This window comes from Cheilinus undulatus, linkage group 19, assembly GCF_018320785.1.
Source record: "Cheilinus undulatus linkage group 19, ASM1832078v1, whole genome shotgun sequence".
Taxonomy (NCBI): domain Eukaryota; kingdom Metazoa; phylum Chordata; class Actinopteri; order Labriformes; family Labridae; genus Cheilinus; species Cheilinus undulatus.
The window spans coordinates 40,806,654-40,830,483 of NC_054883.1; the positions used below are offsets into that span (position 1 = coordinate 40,806,654).

Here is a 23,830-nt window from a genome sequence, read left to right on the forward strand (position 1 = left end):
AATATGAAATATTGAATAAAAAGTCCATTCCATTGCAATTTGAATATCTAACACCCATGGTGAATAATATAATGTCCCCGAAGTTGTCTGCATTAGAGCACTTAACATCTACAACAGGATTATGAGTTGTAAGAATGAATTTCAGATAACCGAAATGGATTTTCTGCAAAAGTTAAATGCATTGGATATCAGTAATGCGATATGAATAACTGAAAGTGACTAAGCCCCATAGGTTTACTCATGAATGGTCAAAGTGCAGCCAATTTACCAGGGAGGAATAATGCAATTATGAAATTTACAGAAAAGAGGATGAAATGTCCTTTGTTGACTTGATTTGAAAGAAATCATCAACTTTTATGCTCCCAGGTAACTTCCTCTGTTGTAGTTATTTGATTTCAGTCATTTTACTTCTGCTTACCAGTAAATAAGTTCTGGGGAATTTGGACACATTGTAAATACATTATTTGGACAAATTGAATTTGGATGTTTCAATGAGACCTGTCCACAGGTGTATAAAATCAAGCGCCTAGCCATGCAGTTTCCATTTACAAACATTTGTGATTCAAAACGTTTTTTTTCTGACAAGCTCAGTGACTTCAAGTGTGTTACTGTCATGGATGCCACCTTTGCAATTAAAAGGTTTGTGAAATGTCATCCCTGCTAGATTTTCCACAGTCAGCTGTAGGCGATATTATTCGAAGGTGGAAGCGTTTAGGAACAACAGCGACAAAGTGGAAGACCACGTAACATCACAGAGCGGGGTCAATAACTGCCAATGTGCATGGTGCGTAAAAGTTGCCAACACTATGCTGATTTCATTGATGGAGAGATCTGAACTTCCAGTGGTGTCAGTCTAAGCACAAAAACGGTGCAGCAGGCGCTTCATGGAATGGGTTTCCATGGCAACAGCTGCATGCAAGCCCCACATCACCAAGTCCAATGCCAAGCGCAAGATGGAGGGGTGCAAAGCACGCCAACGCTGGACTGTGGGGCAGTGGAAACTTGTTCTGTGGAGTGATAAGTCATGCTTCTCTGTTTGCCAGTCACATGGGCGAGTCTGTATTTGGCAAATCCCAGGAGAACATTTCCTACCTGACTTTACTGTGCCAACTGTTAAGTTTGGTGGAGGGGGGATTATGGTATGGGGCTGTTTTTCAGGGTTTGGGCCAGGCCCCTTATCTCCAGTGAAGGCCAATCTTAATGCTTCAGCAGACCAAGATGTTTTGGACAGTGCTATGCTTCCAACTATGTGGCAACAGTTTGCGGAAGGGCCTTCTCTATTCCAACATGACTGTACCTCAAAGCAAGGACTAAAGACATGGTTTGATGAGTTCGATGTGGAAGAACTTGACTGGCACACAGAGCCCTGATTTCAACCCATCAAGCACCTTCAGGATGAACTGGTGGTAATTAGCAGGCTCAATTTGTTTATTATCATTTATTTTTTCATTAAACTATTGTAAAACTCAGCTACAACATACTTTTTACCTAGATTTCACCACAGAAGTAACCTTGCAAAGCCGATGGATATGCCCGTTTCTGTATTCCTTACTGGCAAATCCATCTTGCAAAGCTCCCATCTGAACCGTTTGGGCCCGGTTAGAGAGTGACAGGACCAATCAGCAACGAGGGGCAATAGTTTCAGGCACGACGGAGTGGTGACGTAAGCAAGCAGCAACAAGAGGCTGGTGCAGTTATGGCGGAAGAGATTAGCATGGATGCTGCTAAAACGCCAGTTTTATCAGAACTTGATGACATTTCTTGGTTAAAAGAAGAACAAAGAACAGCAGTGAGTTAACCTGACTCCATCTGGAAAAACTTCAATAGGAAACATTTGAGAAAAGGCAGAGGCTTTGAAAAAAACTCGGAGTGTGATTGGATGAACGTTCTGTCTGTCACATCTCTACCGGCCAATCAGAGCAACAAAACACATGACGTAGTCGCTATCGAGCTGCGTGTGCGCGGCCACTGAGGAATACACAGTAATGCTAATTTAAATGGAACAAAAATTGAATACGATACTAAATACAGCTCTTTTTGAATTAACTTGGGTTAAAGTACCAAATATTATTTTCAAACCAGACTTGCAAGTACTTTTGAGCCCCACGGTAATTTTGGGAAGGAACAAATGATTGACCATTGGGAATAATTAAACCCCTTTGTTGTCTGAATCTGTGGTTCTCAACCTTGGGGTCAGGGCTCCTTTGGGGGTCGTGACATACTGAGAGGGGTTCAACAGATGCCTTTAAAAAAACTACAATTTTTTAAAAATTACACTGTTGCCACTTTACACTAATTTTACCAAATGTTAACCCTTTTTCATCACTTTCTAACACAACAATTTTGCCAATTTTAGCACATTTTTGCCACTTACAAGCCATTTTTGTCCATTTTAAACCCTTTCCTTCACTTTTTTCTTGCCTGTTTTTGCCACTTTCTGCCTATTTTTGCCACTATCAACCCCTTTTTACAACCCTTTTTGCCCATTCTAACCATAGGTCACCCATTTTTGCCAGTTTATATCAATTTTTCATCCCATTCCACCTAATTTCCACCATGTTTTTGCAATTTAAAGCCATTTCAACCACTATTTAAATCCCTTTTACCACTTTAATCCATTTTTTATTTTTTTTAGCCACTTTAAACCCATTAATGTTCTTTAAAAATCCAATTTCACCACCTTTTTACCATTTGTTGCCATTATCAACCAATTAAAGCAATTTTTAACCAATTTTAGTTGTTTCAACAAAAGTTATTTTCATCTAAAGCAGGCTAAATGAATAAATAAAGACGTTTGTTCGTTGATAAGAGTGGTTATTTTTCAGGTCAAATATAAAATATGGTTTTCACAGCTTAACTTCATAATGGACCATGGTTTTGCTGACCTACATGGCCCCCAGTCCTGCTGGGTCCCAGAAACCTCCCCCTTTACCCCCCCTTATGGACGGCCTTGTCTGCACATGACTGTTCTTGAATGTTCCTGGCTGTTCAGTCACCTTCAGGTCCAGTGGGGGTCCCCGGTCTTTGGCACCTTCATTTTGGGGGTCGCGGGCTGAGAAGGTTGAGAAGCCCTGGTCTAAATGTTTATAATTGTGTGATATTTTGATGATAGGGGTTTCCCTTTGCGGTGACGTAACCGCTGATCTGGATTACGCATACGGGTACCATTGGTTCACACCGACGCACAAGGCCTGTAGTTTGAAAGCTGTCTGGGCCCAGGCGAGTAGCCACATTGCGAACAAAGTTACAATATTTTGAAATAAACACCAGGAATATTTGAGCCATTCCGCCCGGAAATGCGTGCGCTTCTCTTGGACCATGCGGTGGCAGCGACTCGGCGGGATACGTGTCGGCAGACGTCTTTTTGAATAGCATTGTTTTATTGCATCTTGACTTGAGTTGAATTGAACTCCACGCAAGGAGAAAAGAAAGCTAGCTGGCTAACGTGCTAGCGGTTAGCTCGTGAGCTAGCGGCGGCTAACCAGCCAACTCGTGTGCTATTCACTTCCTTGTTGCACATTGGAGCGAGATGGAAGGAGAGAAGAAGTTTGTAGGAGGGACGCGGAGTTGTATTCCTCCTTTCTAACACTATCTGTCTGATGGATTTACATATTTGCACAAACCGCAACATTTCAGAAGAAGTGGATTTTAAATCTACGGCGGCACCGGGCCTGTTTGACCACGAAAAGGAATGCGACTGTTTAGCTGGACACAGTTAGCTTCAGGAGGCTAGCTGGCTTAACCGACTAGCAAATCTGGGAGATGTCCATCCTGGAGTACAATGGTTGAGTACCATAACTAAACTCCATATTGTGGGTTATATGTGGCGGAACCAACAGGCACCCTGTGCCATGAATTATCACCTCGGGTAACTGTTATTTTCTTCAACATCCACCGAGCTAGCTTTGTAATGCTAACGTTAAGCTTGTGATTTAGCTCGCTAGCTTGGCTGGCTGTCTAATTGTGAAATTGCTAACTAGCCTGTTACACAGCTAGCCCAATGTTTTGTTTCACGACACAACACGAAACATAGCTTAGGTGAAGTTTTTAGTGTATAGGTGTTTCTCGACGTGGCTGTAGCGTTTATTTTGTAGTTAAATGCCTAACTCGGAGGTGCTTCGGGAGGGTAGGGGATGGAGCCCCTCCGCACAGAGAAATGCTAACAGGCAGGACAGGCGGAGTAAAGCAGGGAGCGGTGCTGCTCAGAGGGACAGGCACCGTGAGAAGAGGCGGTCGTCGGCTTCTAGGAGAAAGAAACGCAGGCAGGCCAAGGACAGGAGTTTGTGGCTTGCAGGTGCAGCAGCGGACCCTGGCAATGACCGAAAAGGCACTTTTGATAGAGAGGCTGAACTTCGGACATTGGTGGAGTATGATGACGTGAGCTCCCAGTCAGAGCGCTTTTCAGGGAGCCCCTCTCCTAAACTTGACCCCCACGCTGACAGCCTCTCGGTGGATAGACTCAGCGATGCTGACTTTGGGGAATACAACGGACCAGCAACCCCAGACAGAGGCCACCAGAGAGACAGAGAGGCTGTTTGTATTAGCAAAGACGAGCAAACTAGAGGACCATCTGAGAGGAGCAAGCAGGAGAAGGAGTTAGGCAGGAAAAAGGACCGCCAGAGCCGTGAGAGAGACTCCTCTAAAGCTAAGAGCGGAGTAAGCCTTGGTGGCTCTAAAAATCACAGAGACACTACAAGAAGCAGTGACAGAAATGGTAAAAGGACATCTCAGTCCTCACAATCTGCAGATAAGAGGGATTCAAAAAGACACAGAAGTAAAACAAGATCAGACAAAGAGCCCCCGTCTGCCTACAGAGATGCGCCTCAATCCTACAGAGATGACCGTGAAGAGCTCAGGGCATACAGGAGAAGTCCTGGTTTCAAAGCAGAAAGTCCCTATGGGACGTCTTATTCCTACAGCTACCAGTCTCCTGGTGGTTATAACCAGCTTATATCTAGAAGAAGTCCAACCTATGGGAGCAAAAGACTCTCTCCCACTTCCATGTATTATAGTCGGGATGTAGATGTGTACGGGGCATATGGTATGCCAAAGTCTCCCACTTCATACTCCAGCAACAAAAGGAAGAGGTCACCAGCGAGCCCAGCGAACTGGCGTAGATCCCCGAGTTATGGGCGGCACAGTCCCTACGAACAAGGAGAGTTTGGTTCAAGTCCTTATGGGAACCGAAGGAGATCGAGAAGTCCCTACAGAAAGTCTCTGAGCCCAAGTCCTGATGTCAGGTGAGTTTACAAAGCAGCTAATAGGATGATTGTGTATTTGTTGGCTGTGCTGGGTTTGTGTGCTGTGTTTACACAGTGGTTTATGATAAGCACGTTTAGCTTCAGATTTAAGGGTTTAAACTTACGTTGGAATTTTTCCTCTTAATTAAATGTTTTTATAAACAAACCCTGCTTAATAGATGTAGTCACAGGGTTCATTTTTGACTTCATTCCTGTTTATTTATATATATATATCTTTAAACTAACTAAGAGTATTTCCCATTGTGATACAAAAAGCTCTTTTACAAGAGAGTCCTGGCCTAGACGGTAGCACAATAACTTCCACACATTTGACTAAAACAGGACATAACAATAAAGGTTATATCGATCAGCAAGATAGCAACTTTAAAAACATGCACATACACTGGTGAAATGTTCCCTAACTGGCTTTATGAGCTTCCAAGCTAATGTATTGCTCACGTTCAGATTAGGCAGCCCTGTTGCTTAGACCAGTGGTTCTCAACCATTTCAGCCCGCGACCCCCGAAATAAAGGTGCCAGAGACCGGGGACCCCCACTGTTCCTGAAGGTGGTTAAACAGCCATGCACATTCAAGAACAGTCATGTGGAGACAGTGCTGCCCATAAGGGGGATAAATGTGAGAGCTTTGTGGGACCCAGCCAGACTGGGGGACCATGGGGGTCAGGAAAATCAGGGTCCATTGTAAAATTAGCCAGATATCCAAATCCATATTTTATATTTAACATGAATAAAAAACACTCTTAACATAGAAACAGATACCTTTTTTTAAGCAATTTGTGCTATAGTATATAATCATTTTAAAAATGTAAATCTTTTTCTAAAAAACAGAATTAAAATAGTAAAAAAAAATGTCCAAAAAGATCGTTAAATGGGATTTTAGAAGTAGCAGAAATGGGTTAGAAGTGGCATAAATTTGATAACAGTGGCCAAAAGAGCAAAATAATGGCAAAAATGGGTTGAAGAGGCAAAAGCAGGCACAAAAAGTGGTAAAAGGGGAATAAAAAGTGGCAAAAATTGGTGAAATGGGATATAGAATTGGGAAAACATGTTAAAAACTGGCAAAAATTAGTTAACTGGGGCAGGTAAATAGGCAGAAATGGGTTGAACTGGTTAAAATAGGCATATCAAACAGTGAAATGTGGTTGAAATGGGGAAAAAATGGGCGTAAAATGGGATAAAAAGGGGTTGATAGCGGCAATGATGGGTCAACCGAGGCAACAGTATAGGGAAAGTGGCAAGAATTTGTTAAGAGGTGGCAGTAAAAAAGTAGTGTAAAGGGTTTGAAATGGCTAAAAATGGGTTTAGAGTGGCAAAAATGTGTTAAAATTTGCAAAAATTGTTGGTAAAAAGGGATGGAAATGGGTCCAAATTGTGCAAAATTGATGAAAAGTGGCAAATAATAGTGATGAAATTGGGCGAAAAAATCATTTCAAAAGTATTCTCCATTTTTTAAAGGCATCTGGCAACCCCTTCTTGGTGTTTCACGACCCCCAATGGGGTCCCGACCCCCAGGTTGAGAACCACTGGCTTAGACCAAGTTGACAGAGCATAAACATTAAAAGCTCTTTTACCAAAGAGGAGTTTCATAGGCTGGCAAACTCAAGGTCCAGAGAAACAAGACGACCCAACATGTAAAAAGACAGCACAAAACATGCATGTGTTTTTAAAGGTACAATAAAAGTTTAGAATCTATATTTGGTATATAAAAGATACTAAAAAGTGTAGACTTAAAAATAGTATCTGTACCAATGTCTCCTTGTGACATGGATTTAATGGTACTCGATATAGGGTTGTGTCTTGTTTGAGTGTTTTTCAGGTACTTTTTGAACAGTCTTGGTGCCTAAATGGTTCCTGAATCGATACCTTGAAGAGAAACAAGTATAGCAGAGGGCAGTGGGTAAATTAAAGCTGTCTTGAAATCATAGATTATTCAAAGAAATATCTTAAAAAGACTCCCAATAGAAAATCTAAGTAATGGTGTAACTTCTTAATGTGAGACACTGAGTCAGGGTACCAAAATGAAGCACTGAAATCTGCTATGAAATTCAGTACGGTAGGCAGGGCTGCCCATAATGGTAATACAGGGGTAAGCTTTGTGGAGCCCAGCCCAACTGAGGGGCCCATGGAGGTTGACAAAAATCTAGTCAAATCCTAGAGCTGGCTCACACATTTAACCACAACAATGACTTGGTAACAGGCTTCTGTCTCAGTAAGTGCCAAAATCTAATCTGAGCCCGATAAAAAAGGGCACGTTTAGCCTAAAAGACCACATCCAGTACTGCTGATTAGATGTCCTTGCATTGATATTAATTTACATCTTGCTAGGGAACCATTTACTGGACCTTTCTGGGGCCCAACCAATGCATTTGGTTGGCCCTGATTAGGGTGGGCAATTAATCTAAAATTAGATTAAATCTTAATATGGCCTGCTGCAATTTTCAAATCGCAGAAAGTGAAATAATAGTTCTTTGACCTGAAATTTGAGTCAAAATACCAGTTTTAAACTTAATTTTGCAGCAGAGATGTTATGCATGACATGCAGTCATTCAGGTGCCATTATTTTAGAGTAGTCTACAAAATATCCTATCCAAAATTATGAATATAAAAGGTCAAAATATAAAATAAAAAGTCAAAATCCTAAGTTTAGGTCATAATGTTGGGATGTAAAATGAAAATCTGAAATGAAAACACAAATTAATTTCTTTCCCTCATTCCTGACAATTTCTACTCTCTACCGTTTCTGATGTTTATAACTTCAGAAGGTTTTTTAAATCTTCAAGGTTAAAGTTACATTTTTATACTAGAGGAAGTCTGCAGTGAGCCACTTCTAATGAAAATATGAAATGATCTTGCGGGCCAGGTAAAACTGCACCATGGGCCGTATTTAAGTTTGACACCCCTGCACTAATCAAACTTAGACAGTCAATGACACTGAAAACACTGAAAATTTTACTACATGACAATTGCTACGGACCAACCCGCATGTGATACAGTCATCATTAATGACGATTATCATGTTTTCATGATCATTAGAGGGTAAAATCCTGATTGAAATCGAAACAGGATTAAGAACCCTCGATTAATTCACACCTGTTTGAGAATTTTACAGCGAGAAAATCACAAGGACAGGTGTGGGATTTTTGTGGGCTTAAGGTGTTTTTCAATTGTCCTGTGAGTGGACCTTTCCAAATGTGATATACCTGAATGTCTCTTGAGTCCCTAAGGTTAGATGGATGTGCTTTGATAAATGTGGGTTATGGCTCATTTGTATGTTACTATCCCTGGCTAGGCATTTATCAAATTTACATACCCACTAGATATTTTATGTCATGCAAAAGAGTGAACAATTGTGTCATGAAGTTAATAAAGTTCTAAGAAGGTGCCCATGTCATTTTTCTTGTAGGCGATCTGCTCGGTCACGTAGCAGAAGTCCATACTCCTCTACAAGGCACTCGCGGTCTCGCAGCCGCCACCGCCACTCTCGCTCCCGCAGTCGCCCCTCCAGCCTCTCCCCCAGCACGCTCACCTTCAAAACCAGCCTCGCTGCTGAGCTCAGCAAGCAGAAAAAGGCCAAAGCAGCAGAAGCAGCCGCTAAGGCCAAGAATTCCAGCAACACCTCTACTCCAACCAAGGGTTCCTCAAATGCCCCACAGCCCAGCCCCAAGTCCAACCACTCAGCCAGGAAGGGCCGCCCTCCCTCCCCGCCGCAGCCAGAGAAAGGTCCCAGGACTCCGACGTCGAGCCAGCCTCAGTCCCCCTCTGACAGGTTGTCCAAGAGGGCGGCGGAGCACCAGACCAGGGATGCCAAGGGGAAAGACGACTCGGTACATCGGGACAAAAGGAAAGCAGTGACATCTGGACAGAGCAAAGACAAGGAACGAGCCAATGCCCCACTCATCTCTTCGCTATCATCGCTACCGCCTCCACAAACAGTTCTCGAGCACATGGACAAAGGCGACAGGTATGTAAACCTGTCATTTGAATGCACACAAATCCTCGATTGTCAAGACTTAGCAGTTTTACATGCTGTGTTTTCTTTTGTCAGCTTGAAGGACAGCTTGCTCTCAGGGAAGAAAAAGTCAGATAAAAAGGCTCGCCAGCTTCTTACCGACCTGCCTCTTCCACCGGAGCTTCCTGGTGGCACGTCTTCCCCGCACAGCCCGCCCGAGGACAAAAAGTCTGGAACAATTCGTAGACGACCTAAGTACGTTATAACCTTTAGTTTTCTGTTGTTTGCTGTATGTTTGCTTTGATTCACTGAACTATTTTCTTGTATCTACCAGAATTTGTGGTCCAAGGTACGGCGAGATTAAAGAAACTGAGATAGACTGGGGGAAACGCTGCGTGGACAAGTTTGAAATCATCGGAATCACAGGGGAAGGCACGTATGGCCAGGTGTACAAAGCTAAAGACAAAGACACTGGTGAGTGTGTTTAACTGTAAACACATTGAGTCTTTTTCAGAGGTAAAATAAAGTTTTCCTGACTCATGAATCAGTCCTTAACATGCTTGTTTTTTTCTGCTTTATAGCTGAAATGGTGGCTTTGAAAAAGGTTCGACTGGACAATGAAAAGGAGGGCTTCCCAATCACAGCCATCAGAGAGATTAAAATTTTAAGGCAACTCAACCATAAGAGTATCATAAACATGAAGGAGATTGTCACGGACAAGGAGGATGCTCTAGATTTCAAGAATGACAAAGGTACAGCAAGTTTTGACTCTGCCACACTAAAAAACCCATTCTCTTTTTCCCCTGCCTTATGGCGACTTAATCTGCATTTCTTTCATCCAGGTGCTTTTTATCTGGTCTTTGAATACATGGACCACGACCTGATGGGTTTACTCGAGTCTGGCCTGGTCCATTTCAACGAGAGCCACATCAAGTCTTTCATGCGTCAGCTGCTGGAGGGCCTCGATTACTGCCACAAGAAGAACTTTCTGCACAGAGACATCAAGTGCTCCAATATTCTGCTCAATAACAAGTGAGTCTTGCATATTTTGTGCTCAAACTGAATGAACAGTTTTCATGTTGGTTGCGTAATCCTTCACGTTTTGTTCTCTTCTCCTCCTAATCAGAGGTCAAATAAAGCTTGCAGACTTTGGTCTGGCTCGGCTGTATAACTCTGAAGAGAGGTGAGCCTCCAGCCTGTTAATGTTAACAGTTTTGTTCATTCTTGTTTGTGTGATAAGATTAAAAGTTGTGTCTCTTGTTCTTGTTCACAGTCGCCCTTACACCAATAAAGTGATTACACTATGGTACCGTCCCCCGGAGCTGCTTCTGGGAGAAGAAAGGTACACGCCAGCCATCGATGTGTGGAGCTGCGGGTAAGAGCAGGAGTCATTTGAAGAAAATGATGTTTACTCACCGTATTTTCTGTGTACAACAACAAACCAAAGCCATTATAGGCAAATAAAAGTTATTTCAGAGCAATTCATGGGGGTTGTTAGGGGACACTCGTGTTTAACCCATTAGACCTGCTGACGGCTAAATGCGTTTAATTGTGATATCACTTTAAAATCAGAGAATGTCTCTCTATTTTTTCTTGCCACTAAATGACTTGACAATCCTAAGGTTAATCAGAGTATTAGTTAAGCTGTTAATTGAATTTTTATCACACTATTATTATCCGGGACGCTCACAGCTGCTTGTTTTTCTTCTCTGTTGGACATAGATTTACATTCAGACTAATAGACTAGTCTAAGTTAGAAAGATGACAGAAAAATGTAAAGATTGAGTACAGTTAGATTTAAACTGCCGATATAAAGTGTAATTTGGTTTGCTGAGTTTGGTATTAGCAGTGGTAGCACCACCTGGTTACAGTCATCCTTGTAGATTAACGCCCACATGCCTCTGCTAAATTTGGTTACTGCTCCATCTGATAAGCCTGTTTAACCTGACACAGTGTACTTACATTTTTGATCTCAGTTTTCTAGACCTTAAAAGGCCTTTGTCCAGTGCTGGCAGCGCTTATTTTTAATTCAAAACCCAATGTAGTGCAGCGTTCTGAGCGCTCAGTGCAGAAACATGCCCTCAATGCCAACTGCTTTTGTAAACACTCTCAGTTAGGGCTGAATGATTTGAGAATTTAATCTCATTGCATTTTTTTTTAAGCCAGTGTTGCGATTTTAACGTGCCATTAATTCTTAAGTTCCTTATCTTACGTATTTTAAAACAAACACAAGCAATAAATCATTCTAACTTATAACTAGCACAATATTAGATAAATTAAACAAGGTATGAAACCATGTTTTTAGATGGAAAAAATGAAAATATGAAGTTTTTTAATATACCACATGCAAAGTAGATTTTTTTTTGTTTTGGATTATTACAGCCTGGGATGTGTCATTGATTAGCAGCAACATTGATTTTCATGCATTATTTTTTGTGCAGTGACAAATACTCCCTCTTAGGACCTTTAGTGCTATGAACCTGCCATTAAAACCCAGTCTAACTGTAATTTTTGATCTCCCTGGCATTAAAGCACAATACATGAGTTTTATTATATCTAGGTGTCAGTCTGGCCTTTGACCTTAAAATTTATCATTTTTAATACTCTCCACCCAATGGCATCATTTTGACCATATTTGGCATATGGAGAAAAAACATGCCATTTCTCCTAGATGGCATTGTCCCATTTGACACCCTCTCTCTCCCTTAAAAGGCACTGACTTTTTCCTAAATTTTCTGCTACATCCCTGTGTCTTTATTGACCAAAATGAATTACTTTCACGTGAGTTTATTGTCATTTTCAGCCAAATCTAGCCGATACAGTTGCTCCAAAAATCATCCTCTTTGTCTTCCAAGTGCTGAGGCCAGCACATCATTGCTGCACTCAGGATGATGAAACTGCTGGATCACATCAGTGCTAGCATGAAAACAAAAGCAATAGATGCTCTCATTCTACTCAAAATATTGTTTTTTGTTCAATTGTAGAGATAAATCTCCCTAAACATCTCTGATGATGCTGCTAACTCCTTTTAAAACTGTTCTCCTATGATGTGAATGCAGCGTTTCTGTCTGACGTGTAATCACTGATCCTACTGGTCAAGAATTTAAGCCCTGATCTGATTGGTTAGCACAGATCCTTACCGGGCTGATATCAGCTCTGTTGCTCTGATAATCAGTGTTTAAACACGTCTGTGTGGCGCATACATGTAAAAATATCACACTTTTATATCTGTTTATTTGACTTGTTACATGTGTAACATCAGCCCCTCCCTCCTCTTCTGATTGGTTGATATTCGTCTCCTCTTCTCTCATTGGCTGAGACGTCGCTGAGAACATGAAATTAAAGATAAACTTCAACAGGAACAAAAAAAAGCAGGTGCACAGATAGCCTAGCTGTCTAAGGTGCTACCCATGAAAGCGGGCGACCAAGGTTTAAATCTGCCCTGTGGCCCTTTTGCCGCATGTCTCTCCCCTCTCTCTCTCTCCTGTTTCCCGCTCTATCCACTGTCCTCCTCTTTAGAATAAAAGCATGAAAAGCCCAACAAAAAATCTTAAAAAGAAAAAAAATAAGTATGAAAGCAAATGTGATATCTATTGCTTTATTGAACAAAATGGTAATTCTTTCATGTTATTCTCATTTTGATCAAGAAACTTGTATACAACAAGAGGAAAAGTGTGAGCTACTCTAATAAAAAGACACTTGAATGTATGCATAATTGGTAGAGCAGAAAATCTCTGCTGCAAAAAGATTTTATCAAACTTATATTTTGACACTTTTCAAGTTAAGGAAATATTGCACGGTCAGCGATTTGAAAATTGCAGTAGGGCATAATTGCGATTAAATCTAAATTGCAATTAATTGCTGAGCCCTCATTATAACTGACACAATATTAGCTTGAAGTAGGGCTAAACACTTAAAAACATATCTAAAATAAAATATAGCATTATGATTTTGACCTACCTGGCAAATTTGATGTGGATTGTTGTATTGAAGGGAGTCATAATTTCATGTCATTCTCAAGTTTGATAAGAAAAGCGTGCAAAAATGAAGGATTTTTTGTAAACTATTCTAAAAAAGGCACTTGATTAACTACATGCATAACATCTCTTCTGAAAACTAAGTTTTAATCTGGGACTTTGACATGAATTTCAGGTAAAAGAAATATTTCCACCTCTGTGATCTGAAAATTGCAGCAGTCCACATTGCGATTTAATCTAATTTTCACTCAATTGCCCGGCCCTACTCTGTTGAAAACCATTCAGCTTGTGTAACAGCACTGCGCTTGTCAGGGTCACTTCTCCCTCACTTGTCAATCATAATCAAGAAGGGGTGGGACTTCTGGGGGAAAAAAAAAAAAGACAGAAGAGAAACCGATTTGACTCATCTTTCTTAGAGGGAAGTTTTCAGGTCTACAGCTGCTGCCTGTGTCAGGACAGGATGTCTGCATGTCGTCTGTGTGATATTTCCTTCAAATACAGAAATATGAAGCACATCTTTAAACCCAGAGGAAAGCAGGATTCCTTTCTTCTAACATAGCAACAAGGAACGGTAAAAAGGCGCTCTGAAAATGAGGTTCTAGGTGCTGCTAGGGCTAAAAAAAAAAAAAAAAAAAAAAGCCAGCTTTGGACACTGGCCCTAATACTGTGGAGCTGTGCTGCACCTACAGGAGTTATCTGTTTAAAATGTTTATTTACATCTGAGTGGTAGAGCAGGGAGGTCCAGTGACAGGAGTTTATGGCTACAGAGTCATGCAGTGTTAGTTAGTGGCTGATCATAACATTTTAGTGTAATTGAGGGCCAACTTATGTCCTCTGTTTTTATTCTTACTCCTTATGACCCAGACATTCGACTTCTGAAACATGATTATTTGACACTCCCTTTTTTTATTTGTAAGTTTGATAATGATTTGTACTGTTTTCTCCTTTTTCCACAGATGCATTCTGGGAGAACTCTTCACAAAGAAACCAATTTTCCAAGCTAACCAGGAGCTTGCTCAGCTGGAGCTAATAAGGTATGTTTTTGGCAAAAAAGAAAGGCAAAGCTACATGATTTAAAGATGGATTTAGTTGAATGGTTGACACTTAGCAACTCACCCACTCAAACCAACACAGAAATGGTTTACCATCATTGAAAACAGGAAGAGAAAGTTGAGCAAATTTTTCCACTGTATGTCAGATTAGAGCAGGGGTGTCAAACTCAATCACAGCAGGGGCCGAAATCTGAATTTAGGTCTAACCTGAGGGCCCAACAGGTCAAGATTTAACCAAAAACTGTCAACCGTGTTTTCATGTAATGAATTATAGGGAAAATTAAACAGTGATGATAAAGGATTTATAGATTTCTAAAAAAAAAATCAAAATAATTAAATATCACAGCTTCAATGTTACTGTGTGTCCATGTCAAAGTAATGCCAAAGAAATAAATAAATGAGTTAAAGGCTCAAAATCTGAGATAAAAAGTCAACTTTATAAGTCCGAAAGGTCACAATACAAAATTGAAAGTCAACAAATGGTTTTAAAAGGCAAATGAATGAGATTGAGACTTACAATCATGAGTTGAAAGGTCAAGATATGAGATAAAATACAAAATCAAGAGTTTAAAAGGTCAAAATAGAAGATAAAATTCAAAATAGTTACTCTAAAAGGTCAAAATATGAGCTCAAATTCTAGATCAGGAGTTTAAAAAGTGCAAATGTGGGATTAAAAGTCAAAGTTAGGAGTTTAAAAGGTCACAGTATGATTTAAAATGAAAATATGTGAACCTAAAAGGTCACAATATGAGAGAAAAGGTCAAAATGATGAATTTAAAAATTCAAAATATGAATAAAAAGGCAAAATCCTAAGTGTAGGTCACAATCTTTGGATGCAAAATGAAAATATGAAATGAAAACACAAATCCATTTCTTTCCCTCATTGCTGACTATTTCTACTCTCTACTTTTTCAGATTTTTATGACTTAACAAGGGTTTTTTTTTTTTAAACTTCAAGGTTAAATTTACATTTTTATACTGGAGGAAACCTTATTCAGGTGAGACACTTCTAATTAAAATATGAAATGATCTTTCGGGCTGGGTAAAACTGCACCATGGGCCGCATTTGGCCCCTGGGCCTTGAGTTTGACACCCCTGAGTTAGAACATAAAGCTACAAAGGCACAAGGTGCATTTTGATCAATGGGCCTCATTTATTTTGTCACCTGTGCCCTTGTTAGAGGAAGTGTGTAGGTGGAATAAATTCAGTGGAAGCAGCTCGCCTCTGCTGTGGGAAACCCTGAAAGTCTGCGCTGATCTCTTTTTGCAGAAACTTTTGCTGCTTTTCAAAGTAGAACAAGAGGCTTTAATTAATGTAATGTGGTTCACACTTACAGAAGCAAGTCAAGCCTGTTTTCTGGGTGTTGTCAGAAGTCGTAATCATTTTTGAAAAAGGTAGTTCTTACTGATAATGTCCACACTTGTCTCCTCTTCCTAAACAAAGCACTTTTCTGTCTTTTAGCCGAATATGTGGCAGCCCCTGTCCTGCTGTTTGGCCAGATGTGATCAAACTTCCCTTCTTCAACACCATGAAACCAAAGAAACAGTACAGGAGGCGGTTACGGGAGGAGTATGCCTTGTAAGTTGACTTTTTAACCATTCCTAATGATTAGGGCTGAACGATTTTGGAAGATAATCTAATTGCTATTTTTTTTTACCCAATATTGTGATTGCAATTTGATACATGTATGTAGTGTATAATGTCTCTGCTGCTGCTGCTGCAAAAAAAGTTTAAACTGGTATTTCAGGCTAAAGAAATATGGCCATGATGCAGTTTAATCTCATTTGCGATTAATTGCTCAGCCCTACTATTGATAACACATTTTATAGTATTTTAACTGATATCTGCCTTTGTTGTCCAGCATCCCACCCTCTGCCCTGGACTTGTTTGACCACATGTTAAACTTGGACCCCAGCAAACGCTGCACGGCTGAACAAGCGCTCGGCAGCGAGTTCCTGAAGGACGTGGACCCAGACAAGATGCCTCCACCAGAGTATGTGTGACTCCGTGCTGCATCGACATGTTTATCCTGCAGGACTACAACATTATTAATGATTCTTCTTATCTCTCCAGTCTCCCGCTGTGGCAGGATTGTCACGAGCTGTGGAGTAAGAAACGCCGGCGACAGAAGCAGGTCCCGGAAGAACTGGTGGCCCCCAAGGCCCCCCGTAAAGAGCTGGGCCTTGACGACAGCCGCAGTAACACCCCCCAGGGTTTCCCTGCCGCGGGAGGTATCAAAGCTCAAAATGCTGCCGCTTCTGCTCTCCTTGGTGAGTTCAGCTTGTGTTTGTTTATTCATTATGTTGATATCAGCCTGAGTGTCACCCTCTGAGGAACATTGATTCACTATTGCATGTAAGAACGGTGCTCTTTGATCCACCTGAAACCAAAACAGCTGGTTTACATAATGCATAAATAACACCACATTCAGTGCTGCTAAAACACAGACACTAAAGACTTATGGTTATTGGACTTTACTTTTTCTATCATGTTTTAGATGTCATATATCGAGGATGTCAAACTTAAGCACAGCAGGGGCCGAACTCAGAATTTGGGTCCAACCTGAGGACCGAACAGGGTCAACATTTAACCATAAATAATCAACCTCATTTTCACCAGCAATGAATTGTGGGGAAAAAACCTTAACACTGATGATAAATGATTTTGAGATTGAGAAAGGTCATAATGATCAGTTTAAAGCCTCAAAATCCGAGATAAAAACTGTGTTTAAAGTAAGAATACTAAAAAAAAAAAAGGCAAATATATGAGATAGTAGGTTGATATCATGATTGTCGATGGTCAAAATATGAGATACAATTCAAAATCATTTTTTGAAAATGTCATAGCATTAGCAAAAGATTTACATTTTGAGTTTTAAATGTCAAAATAATACTTAAAATTTAAAATAATGGATCTAAAAGGTCAAATTATGAGATAAAAGTCAACGTAAGGAGCTAAAAATGTCAAAATGTTGCAATTATTATGGTTGTAAAATAGTCAGGAAATGCCCTAACTCTGAGAGCTTTGGTCCCTTTTCCCAGGAGTACTTGAACTTTTCAACATCTGGTTAATGATTATTGCACATTATATGGAATTGTCAGCAGTTTAAAAGAAGAAAAACACAAACACGGATTTGTTTTTCATGGCTTTTATGAGAAGAAATGTTGTTATTGCTCATGAAGTTTGATTTGACATTTGAAATGTGAACCTATACATGTTTAGAACAATCAGCAGTCATTTTTGGAGTCTAGGACTCTGGGTGTGCAAAACACAGAGCAAAAGATAACTATATACATAGGTGACAATTAGTGCAAATAAAGGTGGAAAAATGCATTCTCAACGTTCTCAGTAACATATTGTTACTGCACATGACAGACACACACAAATGCCACTATCTAACGCTATTTTTAGAAAACAAAACACCACTCTTGCTCGCTCTCCTTTTACTCTCTTCCTTCACTCTCCTTTCTCACTCGTCTTCTGCCAAAGCTGCTGTTTTCACGGTGCTGTTCGACATTACTGTAATATATATACCACACATCAAATATTGCCAGAAAGCACAGATTCTCAGCTCTCTGTCAGCGTTGGAAATTTTTAGGTTAAGCAAACTTTCGAGCACTTACAATGTTGAGAATCTGTGTAGTGGTCTCGCGATACTTCTGGTGTTTTGCTATGGTGTGTTGCTATGAATGCCCATGTCATATGGTTGCGAATACCATAATGAACCATAAATGTGCGAATGCCCACAATTCTCAGCTTCCCAACACCGTTGGAATTTTTCTGATCGGACGAACTTTGACAGAGTTACGGTAATAATGCTCCAGACATAGAAAACACAGCGCCGGTGCTGGGTCAGTAGGTAAAGGGTTAAATGATTTCTGTTGTGATCTGGCGCTATATAGAAAAAAACAAATAAAATTGACCTGATGTTCAAGGGGGGCAGGGGGTGTCATTTGGGGGGGCGGAGCACCCCCCCTCCCAATAGAATGGTAGGGGAACCACTGCGGTACATACGATCAGGATCGGGACACCCCTGGTTGTAATAATAGTTTAATTTCAAATTTATAAATGGTAATAGTTAAACTCAAACCATTTTCATACCTTTGTCAAATCCTCAACAGTTAAAATGAAAGTCATGGGCACGCTCTATTGTGTAATCTCTTAAATTTTGATTGTTTTCAGACCAATTTCTGCACACTAAAATCTGGAAAAAATGTTTTGCCAACATAAATTTGTCCAATTTAGACAGCACTCTCTGTTTTCTCTGGCAACTGCTTTTTGCTTTAGTGAAACATATCACTGAAGATCCAAAATTGTTTCATGCTTAGGGATTCATAATACTATCAATCTGTAAAAGAACAGAATTTATTGTTTTAAAACAAGTGGAACTAAAATAGTATGGGAAATTATGTCAGATCTTACAAAACCTTTTATTTCTGTTGCACGCTGCTTTATCAAAGCTTTTATCCCTCAAAACTCTTACTGTCTGACAATCAAATCAACTTTCAGTGGATAGAAATGATCATCTCCAGCACTTTCAACTAGGCTGACTTGATTTTTTATACTAATCTGACAATCTGTGTCAAAAATAAAATAATGAATATATGTATGTATGTATGCATGTCTTTAGACGCATGATTAAATAAGCCCAGGATATTTAAATCTAGATAGGGTGTTCTGAGGTTGTGAATGAGCCATTCTCATTATTTTCTGTCTCTCTACAGATGCAAAAGGTCCAAACTCTCAGCTAACCCAGGAGCAGCTGGCGGTTCTACTAAACTTCCTCGGCCAGCCGAAGAGCGCCGTCAACACGGCCCAGTTTGTCCAGTCCATGAGCACAAAGGTCAACCAGGAAACATTACAGCAGCTCTCCAAAGCTCTAGCTCCCTCTGACCCCGCTGATCTTCCTCTTCAACCTACATCCACTAAGCCCCCGCAGCCCCCAGCTCCCACAGGAGTGCCCCGCACACCCCCGATGCCCAAACCTCCATCGCCCCCCATGTCGGCGCCTTCAGGTATTCCTGAAGGAGAGGCAGCGGCAGCCACGCAGACGGCCATGACGATGCTGCTGGCTCAGCTCCTCCAGGCCCAGCAGGCTCAGAGGCCGGAAGCAGGGGATGGAGGAGAAGGAGCAGAGAGCAACAACCCTACTGGAGGAGCAGCAGGCGGGCAGCTGATACCTCCTGAGGTCAAACAGCCTCCAGAGCCAAGCCCCGTCTCCCCAGGTAACCCTTGTGTTGGTCAGACTGTTTTAAAAAAAGAGAATAATCCATAGTTTTTGTGCAAACATCAAAAGCCCTCTGAAATTTTTTTATTGACAAATACACATTCCACAAACATGTAAAGAGCGCCATATACACCAGTAGTACACGGCTCTGAGGTTCCTGAGCAGGGGACGATCCCCAGCTCATTAAATAGAGATGGACATAAACAACCCTGGTTTTGTTTACACAGCTGCCGCGGGGTGTGAAGAGGGACACTAGATGAGAAGTGGTCATTTCTTACCTTGAATTCTAAGAGATGGAGTGAGAATTTGGTCAAGAGGAAGTCCAACAAGCCCTGGATGTCTTGTGGGTCTTTTCCACTACGGCTTTTGGCCGCGATGATCCAAACCAAGCTGTGCTGATTTGCGTTTCCATCCCCAGTTTAGCCGCGCTCAAATCAGGGCCAAAGCAGGCCAGTCCCACCTTCAAGTGCGCTGCGCTGACGTCGAAGCGCTTCGCGGGGTCCGATTAGCTGGGGGGATTTACCCCCACTGCTACTGATAACCCCTCCATGATCAATTTTCACCCCACGAGGAGATGGGAGAGATGTTTTATCTCTGCCTCTGCTCCAGCCGTCTGTAATTCTGTTACAGCGGTATCAGTGTTCACTGTATGACTTAAATATCTAGGACACAAGACCAAAACTTGGGGATTTGCTGGAGATGTTGGAAACATTTGCCCATGATGGAGTCTGTCTTTAATTCATTAGCTGGCGCTAGTTAAGCATGCTGTTCTCACCGCCCAATCCAAAAACATGATTGCGTTCATTTTCTGCTCTTCAGAGACCCACAAATCAGGAGACTGTTCTTTAACTTATATGCAGGAAAATCCTCTCCTTTTGATGATGAGCGTGAATTATTGTTTGTTTACTAAATGCAGAGAGAGAGAGAAAGAAAGAGAGAGAAAAGAGCAGCTTGCAGTGCTGTCGGTCTACAGTTTGATTTTTGCCTTTAAACGATGTAAAGTCATTCAGATCAGACTATTGTAGAGAGATCGAGGAGGGCTCAAAACATGGCGTCATCAGCTCTAGACACGCCCTCAAATGGGTAGCTCGGTTGTGGTGGAAAAAAAAATAAAACCCCTGCTTCGCTGGGCCGAGTCGGGCCGAGTCAAGCCGAGCCAAGCTGAGCCGCACCATGCAATGGAAAAGCCTCATTGATGGAGTCTGAGGTGGCTTTCACACTAGGGGCTGGGTCCCAGATCCGAATGCTCTTGAGCTCAAAGGCTGGTTCGTTTTGGTCAGTGTGATTGCAAGTGAACCACAGCACCAGGCCCACTTGGGGATGTCACTTTCTGCAGCTCAAATACCAAGGCAAGAAAACTAACTGGAAGTAGGGAGAATGTTGTACACAACAACAAATATTATCATCTGACTCAAACACAAACCTATGAATAGTAGAATGAGAGGAAATGTGATTTTTGCAGTGGTCTTTTGCTTTGTTTATCTATCATCAAATAATAACTTACAGGGCATTATATCAGTTATTGGCTGCTTTGTTGCAGAAGGCAGCTGTAATATTTTCATGGTGTCATCGAAGCACAACATGCTGTGTAGGCGAATGTTTATACAGCATGAAGCAGAAAAGAACAATTGATTCGCTGCCAAAGAAGTTGATAGATAAAGGGGCGAATAAATGATGATTTTGAAATCAATACAAAGACTGGAGTGCTCCCAAGGACTTTTCAGCATTTGGCCAGTGAATTAAGCTTGTTTTTAGTGCCACTATTGAAGCAAAACTCCAGCCAAGTCAAATAATGACTGTATAAAATGGTTAGAAATATAAAGAATAACTTAATAATGCTGTTATTCTGTCTTTCAGTGTCTGAAGTAGGTGGAGTTTCCATCCTGCCACCAGACCAGCGACCACCTGAGCCTCCAGAGCCTCCGCCACATGCTGACCTGGACTATCGACAGCCTCCACCTGAGCCTAAGACAGGCCACGCCCCTCCTATCGCTTCTGCAGGTGGAGGAGATGGAGGGAGACCCCCGGAGCCAGACTACCCACCTCTCCCTACGGCAGAGGGGCCGGGATACGGGGGAGACTACAGCCACCCTCCTCCCCCGCCCTTCACCCCTGCAGGTTTCGGCGACGGCTTCATGGGTCACATGCTCGGCGGAGGTCTGCCGCCTCACGCTCTTAGGGAAGTATTCAGCGGACCAGGCCAGGCCTCTGGCTCCTCGTCTCACCCGGACTCCTTCCCTCCAGGCGCCGGGGCCACGGGTCCTAGCAGCATGGTGTTCTCTGGGGACAAAGACCATCGTTTTAAGTACAATCACAGCCCGTTACCTGTGGAGGGACAGCCCAACCCCAGCGCTATCCACTTGTACAACCATGCCATGGCTAGAAAGGACAGCGTACCTCCTCCCCCTCCAATCCCAGCACCAGGACAACCCTGGGGCTCCCCTTCCCAAGTCGGGGCTCCACCACTACCCCTTGGTTTCGTCCCACATGTGAACTCGACAGCAACAATCAGAGGTCGAGGCCTGCCGTTCTAAGACTGGAAATCTTCTAAACAGGCGGCTGGAGGACTCCGTTTAGAGCCCAAAGCCTCTCAGGCCGGACCAGACAGATCTGCAGATGCACACTCGGTTTGTAATAAATCTGTGTAAGGCATTGTGTTCCTCCTCAGTCTGGAATGTGGAGTATGTCGCAGAAGGAAAAACACCGGAGGAGCTTTTCTTGCTCATACCATTTTCATATTTTTTGTAATCTATTCTGCTGTCTTTTAAATTAAACTTTTACCTTTTTTGAGTGTACATTTATCAGGCCCGGGTACATTTTAAAATCTCTACCTTAGCCTTTCTGTAACTGCTCCAGGGCAGACTAGTATTAATGTTTTGCACTACTGACTGAAGTAGGCGGAAACTATTTTAGCTATGAAAGGAAATGGATGATGTGCTTTATCTGCACAATTAGGAATATGACCAGTAATGTAGTGTCCTTGTTTTTTACGGCCATGATTATGTTGAAACAATAATGGCTCACTTGATTGGGTTGATGGCGTTAGTGTCAGCACAGGGGAGCTGTTTGACAAAAAGGACTGTTAGTTCCACTCAGACACAGACTCTGGTAGCACTTGGATGACCGCAGCAGATGATGCGACGGAGAAAAAAAGGCTGTTTTCACTTTAAATTCCACATGCCTTTTTGCCGGTAGGTGTTGTAAGATCATGAGCAAAACAAAAATAACCCAAGTTCAAAAAGGAAGCTGTCTTTTTTTTTGTACTAAAATGATTTGTCCCGTTCCCTCCTCCCTTTGGCAAATGTTTATTAAAGAAATGCCAACATTGTATTGTTGTCTGTTTGATTACTGCAAGGATTGATACTACAGCGCTATGTTAAAGGTCCCAGCTAGGATCCAGCAACTGATTTAAACAATGATGATAATAATTCATAGATCGGACATAAATCAGAGCTCTCTACTGCCGAAAATGGAAGCAACTTGAGCAATGTGATGGTTCCACAAATGGCCCTGCATCACCACTTAAACCGAACCTGCTCATTTTAGGCCTTGTACACACATAGCTGGGTATTTTCTAAAATGAATATCCCCTTAATTTTTTATTTTTTTTTTAAGATTTATTTTTGGGCATTTTGTGCCTTTATTGGAGGAGGACAGTGGATAAGGTCAGACGCAGGGTCAGGAGTGGGGGAGAGACATGCGGTGGGGGGCCTCAGGCCGGATTCGAGCCCAGGCCGCCCGCGTACGTGGGGAGCGCCTTTTAACCACTAGGCCACCTGCTCCCCCCCTTAATTCGTTTTAAAAAATACTTTCGTTCATACCTGTTTGTGTACAAAAAAAAAACTCATCTACAAGTAACCAGCAAATCAGCCGTTACTTGCTGCTCTAAGCATGCCAAACCCATAGATGGCAGTGTTTTTCAGATGTGAAACCCATGCCAGCCAATCAGAATGAACTTCCGTCATTCTGTCTCTTCGTCAGAGATTCAAACATGGCGCAAGCTGTGACGTTTTAGAACTAAAAACTCCATTTCCCAGCATACATATGGAACCATGAAACCGGAGTTTTCCAAAATCTCCACTTTGGCCAGAGTTTTCAGAAAAGATCGTTTTTAGTGACGTAAAACTGCGGTTTCGTGTGGATGACAGGCCTAAACGTATAAAAATACTTGTGGTTTCCCATATACCTGGCTTCATGTGTACAACACCTTAGTTTAGTTTTTCCTCTATTGAAGATGACACAAAGGCTTTCTATGCCCATCCATCCATTTTCTATGCCTCTTATCCCATCGCAGGGCTGACATATAGAGAAAGACAACCAGGTGCACCCACCTACAGCTAGTTTAGAGTGATCATGTCCATGGTG

At 41.7% G+C, this 23,830-nt stretch overlaps 1 protein-coding gene across 1 annotated transcript; it reads left to right on the plus strand.

Annotated features, from left to right (window-relative positions):
* Positions 1–3,168: 3,168 nt before the first annotated feature.
* On the plus strand, positions 3,169–22,793 carry cdk13 (cyclin-dependent kinase 13). The gene is made up of 14 exons (XM_041814084.1): positions 3,169–5,240; positions 8,664–9,221; positions 9,306–9,464; positions 9,544–9,683; positions 9,791–9,961; positions 10,052–10,241; positions 10,336–10,392; positions 10,483–10,584; positions 14,143–14,220; positions 15,700–15,816; positions 16,100–16,231; positions 16,312–16,508; positions 18,963–19,463; positions 21,323–22,793. The coding sequence occupies exons 1-14, from the start codon at positions 4,099–4,101 to the stop codon at positions 21,997–21,999; spliced, it is 4,221 nt and encodes a 1,406-aa protein (XP_041670018.1). The 5' UTR covers positions 3,169–4,098; the 3' UTR covers positions 22,000–22,793.
* Positions 22,794–23,830: the final 1,037 nt, after the last annotated feature.